The 7,500-nt window shown below is 46.8% G+C and overlaps 1 protein-coding gene across 1 annotated transcript in view; it reads left to right on the top strand.

Moving 5' to 3' along the window:
• Positions 1-7,500, top strand: part of LOC106816231 (protein HIRA-like) — a 29,447-nt gene that overhangs the window by 13,702 nt on the left and 8,245 nt on the right. The window contains exons 14-19 of the mRNA XM_014820809.1: positions 423-696; positions 812-879; positions 1,171-1,360; positions 1,665-1,757; positions 2,097-2,254; positions 3,043-3,205. Of these exons, the coding sequence (XP_014676295.1) occupies positions 423-696; positions 812-879; positions 1,171-1,360; positions 1,665-1,757; positions 2,097-2,254; positions 3,043-3,205 (946 nt within the window). The remainder of the gene's footprint in view (positions 1-422; positions 697-811; positions 880-1,170; positions 1,361-1,664; positions 1,758-2,096; positions 2,255-3,042; positions 3,206-7,500) is intronic.

Raw genomic sequence — 7,500 nt, 5'->3', positions numbered from 1 at the left:
ATACATGGGTCGAAATCCTAAGGGGCCCGATGCCCGTATTTTAAGGCTCAGGCCTGACATTTCTAATACTAGCAAGCCCGACGGGCCCGTAGAAAATCCAATCCGTAAACATGCAGAGTTTGTGTACATTCTATTGCTGTAGTGCAGGCCAGCCAACAGTTAAAAAAGAGTCCAAAGAGTGAGGACACCAGGGAGGACGGTGAGAATTCTGACAGCTCTTTAGTAGTCGCTAAATATGTTCTTTGTAATACTGTAAATAAACCATTGTAAAAATTTCAGTCTTATTTTTAAAAAAAGCTGCGGTATCCGGGTAATGATGCGGGCCGGTAATTTGCCTGGCGCGCCTGTAAAATCCCTTACCTACAGAGCCGGCGGGCCTATAAATTTTCAAACTAATTTCTACCCCTGCTATATGTTTGCAGCGGATCACCGGAGCCTTTCAAGTCGAGGCACGTCACCAGCTACTCGTGCGAGCAGAAGAGCAAGATTGTGATCGAGAAGAAGGATGAGGTGACGATGTCGGGACTTCCTCCCAAGGAAAGCAGTCAGTCAGGCACAACTGTCGCCGACGTGGTGCCCGCGGCGAATCCCACAGCTGAGGGATTCGTAGCGGAACCTGCGAAGACTGCCACGTCGGGTGACGAGCCACTACAGTCTACTCCTTCAGCTAACATGGCGACGATGACGTCGATACAGGTTAGTTTGAAGCGCGGGTGGTGTTTGCCATGATGCCAGGCATGTCATTTCTGAAACTGAGTCGACGTCATAACTTCTTTGCTGCGAGAGACATCGATTTCGCCTCTGATTTCAGGCTAAAACTCCTCACGTGAAAGTTAAAGACGTGTTAGGTGCTCGGATGGTGACATCTTCATCAGAAAGGTAGGTAACTAACTAATCCACTCGTTGAGATAAGTCTGAAAACTCAAGCAGTCCTGATTTTGACAAAAATTTTGATTTTACCTATAGTAAAATCCGTAAAAATTAGTTAAACCTGCTTAAAGGTTATCAGTCTTGGTCAGAGAGACGTGCTGTTACTTTCATCACTGACTAATCACAACGTGAGATGCGTGTGTTAATATCTATGTGACGTGTGACACTTTTGCATAAGTTCCTATGCCAACAATATAATGACGAATGACTCTGTACCGTGCTTTACGGTAACACTAACAGAGCCGAGAAGATTTCCAAAGACCAGGACCAGGTGACGACACCCAAGACGGCCCCGGTTTCGGCCATCTCAGGCCTGCAAGTGAAGCGCAAAGCCGTTGACGCGAAAACCAGCGCCAGCAAGCGGTCGCGCAAGGATTGGGAGCGTAAGAAGGAGAAGGAGGCTCTAGGCTCTCCCGCACCGGTTCCAACGGTGGGTCACAGGAAATTATTGCCTGAAGAGAGGGAAACAGGAAGAATCAGTGATAGATGATGAGAGCGAGGCAGATTGGGGAGGGAGAGAGAGAGAGCGAGTGATACAAAGAGAAAGTAAGAAAGGGAGCGATAGCAAACGGTGGAACGGGAAGGGTTAATCCATCGTTTGTACAAAGGTCCACACATGGGACATTTGTTAGGTATCAACTACCATCCCGCGATGGCTGTCTGATATCCACCTGTTATTTTCACTACTATTAAACTTGTCTAATAGCACGACACCTTTTCGCATTCTGGCACAGAGTACAACTGACAGGGAGCTGAGTAATCAGGGTCTCTCATCATCCTCAATACAGCTACCTGTGTCAAAGCCTCAGCGTGTACTCCATGCAACAGTAAGTGAAATTAGCTCTCTCCTTTTTAGGTTTAGCAAAACGTTTGGTGCGTATTTCGTTATGCGTTTTAACGTGGTGTTTTGGCATTGGTTTATAAAATTTGTGTACCAATCTGTATCACTGACCCTAACTAACTGACAAAATGAGAAATGTTTTACTGTGACTGAACAACATCACAAGTGGATTATGCAAATCATACTATGCATTAATGTCTCACTCTTGACAATATACACATTAAATTGAGCAGGTTTTCATTACTGGTACATTATACTCGGCTAGAAAACTCTAATGTAGTAGCTCTAGTCACTCTAACTAGTAGCATCCGCTGTGGTTCCACAGACGACAGGCGAGAAAGGCTGCAAAGTGAATGTCTGTGTAGAGAACAACATGACGTCGACTGGTCCCACGGTACACACGGTGAAGTACATGCAGGACGGCAAGGGAGTCGTGTGGGAGGCGGCACTGGGCAGCCGCGGAATCCAGCTGGCTGCCAGTCGGTAATATCCTAGTTCTTGTCTCATCAACCACAAACACAACCTCAACCTAATTAAGCAGCTTCGTTTGCTCTTCTTTCTCGCGCGGCGGTGGCTGTGCGGCGTGCAATGCGTTTATAGCTCTCCGAGTCAACAGTGAGCAAGTTCTATGACGTTTAATCTGCCATATTAAATTTCTCGCACGTTTTATGAAAGCAACTGCCATTCCACGCCCATGCCACAGCGCATCTCATTAATCGCTCTCGACTTGACACGGACAGTCTAATAGAAGCTCGGCTCATTTACTGAATCCCAGGGCATGAAATTAGCCAAAATGTGAACAGGCCCACCCAAAATTTTAAACAGGCCCTTAGACAAATTGAAAAGGACCTTACAAGTTTGAACCGGCCTTTAATTTTGTTCAGTTTTTTCCATTATTAATCAAAGTATTAGCGTTATGTTTATTAGGCATACTCATAGTATGTCAGTATTTCATTGCTATCAGTGGAGTTCTACTTGTTTGACAGGAATTGCTGGAACATGATTTACTTCCTAGTAGTCACTAAGTAAAAACTAGTCAGGAAATTTGTAAATATTGTTGATATAAAGGCAAGATAGGCAAAATTTTGAATAGGCCAAGTGAACCGATTATATGGGTGGTTGAACCGGCGGTTTAGGGGGTTGAACTGGCGGTTTAGCGGGTTGAACTGGCGGCCGGTCGCTAATTTCGGTCACTGGAATCGCATTCCCGTTGAAATAGTATCGAATGTGGCACGGAGCGCATTAACAGCTGTGCTTTGTGTGAACCGCAGCTACATCGTGTGCGTTGGCTGTGAGGACAGGAGCGTGGTCATGTTGAGCCAGGGTGGACGGCGGCTACTGCCCAGCATGGTGCTGAGCACGCCGGCCGCGCTCATGCAATGCAACGGTCACTGCGCGATGGCGATCACGGCTGACGGATCCGTATTCGTGTGGTGAGTTTGTGTGACTTCTCTCTCTCTCGCTATGTGAGATGGCAACAGTCGTTGGTTACGTGTATAATCTGCACACTGGTTACTGCCGTACTGTCGGTGCCACCATGCAGGTTCATAGTAGTCATCGGCGGCGCCACTATTACTACTGTCACTTGTTGTCGTTGTCATCATCGACGTCATGGTAGCCATTTTAACGATGTTCATCATTATCATCATTGTTACTTTCACCGTGATTGTCGTCGTCTTCAGTGTCATTGAAGGCATCATAATTATCGTTATGATGATCATCATCATCACTATCGTCATTACTTTCATCATCAGCTCAGCATCGTCATCATCAATATTATCATGATAGGGATTGTAATGATCATGATTATTATCATTGTCATTGTCATCATAATCATCATCATCACTGCAGTTATCATCACCAGCAGCATCGCCATCAGCAGCATTATCATAATCCTCGTCATTATCGTCGTTGCATCATCCTCGTCATCACAGGCTTTCAGATTTGAAAAGTACAGGAGGACTACTAATGACTCCCCTAGGACACCATAGGGGGACTTTTCACGCTCCATAATCACACCCTTAAGAGGCACGATGGAGAGCTCCACTAAAAAATCACACCCTTATGAAGAGCTCCACTAAAATCACACCTTTAAAAGGATGATGATGAGACTCCTTGAGGCTCTCCATCATGCCTCTTGGGCGTGGATGAAATGGAATCATGACACATCCTCAGTCTAATGAGGTGAATCCAAACGAACATTGGTGATGTCATGTCAATCTAATCTGATTATCAATTCATCTTCACCTTCAATTCATTCATGGGTTCCGTCAGGTATTACCATCTTTATTCATTCCAAACAACCCACACACTAGCACACAGATTAATAAAAGAGTTGACGGATCAGTACAAATATAAACTTGTTTATTTATTCTGATTTCCATCCTATAGAGATTCTAATCCATGTTACCTGCAATATTTCAGCACAAAATAGCATCACATCCATCACAAACTAGCCAATTATTGTACGTAGTAGCCACGTATGTAGGCCCTTCCAGCCTACGACTTGTTTCACGTCGGCAGAACCACTTCGTCGCCAGTATAGTAGAAAACGAGCAGGTACCTTGTGGCTCGTATAGGTAACCGTGCGGCGCGCAAACCTACCATTTTGAAATGTGGGGGGGGGGGAACACCAGTAGCGAGGCACGCGGATGGGGCGGGCGGTCTCTAGGGAAAAATTTTGAAATTAGGAACCCCCTCAGATGCGGTTTTCTGCGCGAGGCAGGGGTGGTCCGGACGCCCCTGGTACACCCCCTGTACAGCGCCCTGGCACACACACACACACCCACACACACACACACACACACACACACACACACACACACACCACACACACAGCACACAAAGCACACACACACACACACAGTGCCACACCACACACACACACATGGCAATTTGTGTGATGATAAGATTACGGAAGGAGTGTCAAAATTCAGTCATACAAATCAAGAAAACAAAAAGCAGAAAACGCAATCATTTGGTGTTGAGGCCGGCTGATCTCAGAAATAAAATTGGTCCGTTATTTTCATTATATATAGTTCATATCATATAGCGGTGTATATAATCATCAATTTGGGCAATAAAAGAGTTAAGTTATATAAAAACCTATTGCTCAGGTTAACTCAGTGCCTCTTGGCGTGGGGAATATAGCTCGGTGTTCCAGAGCTTAATCTTGAAATCAGTGTCTGAATGTGACGTGATATCTCCTTAAACTGTCTCACTAACATAGTTATCTCTTGATGGATGTTCTTGCATAAGACATTATTTATATTAAGAAAAAAACGTGTTAAAGAAAGAACGGTACTAAATTTATCAAGACTACATTTTTTTACAGATTGTGTGATGATATTTGCTCTCAAAATGGCACATGAATGAAATGAAAAGCTGGCAAAAAAGAGAAAAAAGGAAAGAAGATCAATCGTTACGCCACTATCAACCCCACAATATAAAAGGTCTCTCACAACCAAACCACACAACAACACACCACACACTCACACACACAACCACACACACACACACCACACACACAACACACCACAGCACACACCCCACCACACACTTGACACACACACCCTACACACACACACACACTTACACAAAAAATCATGGTGATCCAAAATCGTGGGGGGGACATTTGATATGATGTCGTCCCCCCCTCTGAAAATTCGTGGGGGGACATGTCCCCCTGTCCCCCCTGGATTTGCGCCCCTGGGTACCTGTATTTGGATGCTGTTGTTTAGTTGTATTTATATATATATATAAACCAGAGGGTAGTAACCAGACCTGTACCTTTGCCATACGTTCAGTTACTTACACACCACAAATTGTTGTGTGTTGCTAACCTTTTTGTACCCCCCTACATTGAGAACTCTACGAAGCGCTATTTCAACATAATAAACATACTTTTGGTGCGCGATTTCAACCACTTTTATGAGGCGCGATGATGCGCGCACCATGGCACAATTTCGGGTGCGCGGTGGAGCGCGATCGCGCCCCTTAAAAATGAAAGCTTGTCATCATCACTACTGTCACCGCGATCACAGTCACTACAGTCACCGCGATCACCGTCACTATCGTCATCACTACTGTCACCATGATCATCATCACTATCGTCATCACTACAGTCACCGCGATCACCGTCACTGTCGTCATCACTACTGTCACCGCGACCATCGTCACTGTCGTCATCACTACTGTCACCGCGATCACAGTCAATATCGTCATCACTACTGTCACCGCGATCATCGTCATTGTCGTCATCACTACTGTCACCGCGATCACAGTCACTATCGTCATCACTACTGTCACCGCGACCATCGTCACTGTCATCATCACTACTGTCACCGCGACCATTGTCACTGTCGTCATCACTACTGTCACTGCGATCACCGTCACTGTCATCATCACTACTGTCACTGCGATCACCGTCACTGTCGTCATCACTACTGTCACCGCGACCATCGTCACTGTCGTCATCACTACTGTCACCGCGACGATCGACACTGTCGTCATCACTACTGTCACCGCGATCATCGTCACTGTCGTCATCACTACTGTCACCGCGACGATCGACACTGTCGTCATCACTACTGTCACCGCGACCATCGTCACTGTCGTCATCACTACTGTCACCGCGATCATCGTCACTGTCGTCATCACTACTGTCACCGCGATCAGGGGGTTTCAACCCGCCGATCATCGTCACTCGTCCCGTCATCACTTTACTGCACCGCGATCACTGTCACTGTCGTCATCACTACTGTCACCCGCGATCACAGTCACTATCGTCATCACTACTGTCACCGCGACCAACAAGTCACATATCTGGCATCAGCTACTGTCAACCAGTGACCGATCGTACTGTTTGTGCCATCACTACTGTCCACCGCGACCATCGTCACGTCGCGTTCCAATCACTACTGTCACGCGGCACCCCATCGTCACTGTCCGTCATCATTAGCTTGTCACCGCGATCACGGTCACATTTAGTCGGGCAGTCGAACTACTGGTCACTGGCGATCATCGTCATTGACGTCATCACTAACTGTCACCGCGATCAATTGTCACTATGCACATCACTACTTGTCACCGCGATCATCCGGTCATTGGTCGTGCTCTACTACCTGTCACATGGCAACCATCGTCACTTGTCATCATTCACTACTGTCACCGCGACCATCGTCACTGCGTCATCGATCACTTACGTCACCGCGCGATCACAGTCCACTGTCGTCATCACTACTGTCACTGCGATCATCCGTCACTTATCGTCATCACTTACTGTCACCGGCTGCCATCAATCGTCACTGTCGTCATCACTATGTCACCGCCATCATCGTCACTGGTCGTCATTCACTACTGTCCACACTAGCCATCATCGCACTTGTCATCACCTCCACTACTGTCACCGCCATCTATCGTCACTCTGTCGTCACACTACTGTCACCGGCGCGAGCGATCACAGTCACTGTCGTCATACACTACTGTCACCGCGATCCACAGCACTGTCGTCATCACTACTGTCAACCGCCATCAATCCGCACTGTCGTTCGATCAGGTACTGGTCACCGGCGATCACAGTCCACATGTCCGTCATCACTACTGTCAACGCGGATCACAGTCACTGTCGTCACACTACTGTCAACCCGCCAGTCATCGTCACTGTTGTCATCGCCTACCTGTTCACCGTGACCATCGTCCATCAATTACTGTTCCGATGCGACCATCGT

The sequence above is a fragment of the Priapulus caudatus genome, unplaced genomic scaffold, assembly GCF_000485595.1.
Source record: "Priapulus caudatus unplaced genomic scaffold, Priapulus_caudatus-5.0.1 Scaffold1319, whole genome shotgun sequence".
NCBI classification, from domain to species: Eukaryota; Metazoa; Priapulida; class Priapulimorpha; order Priapulimorphida; family Priapulidae; genus Priapulus; species Priapulus caudatus.
The sequence above is the reverse complement of the archived record's forward strand: the minus strand, read 5'-3'. Positions and strand labels throughout refer to the sequence as shown.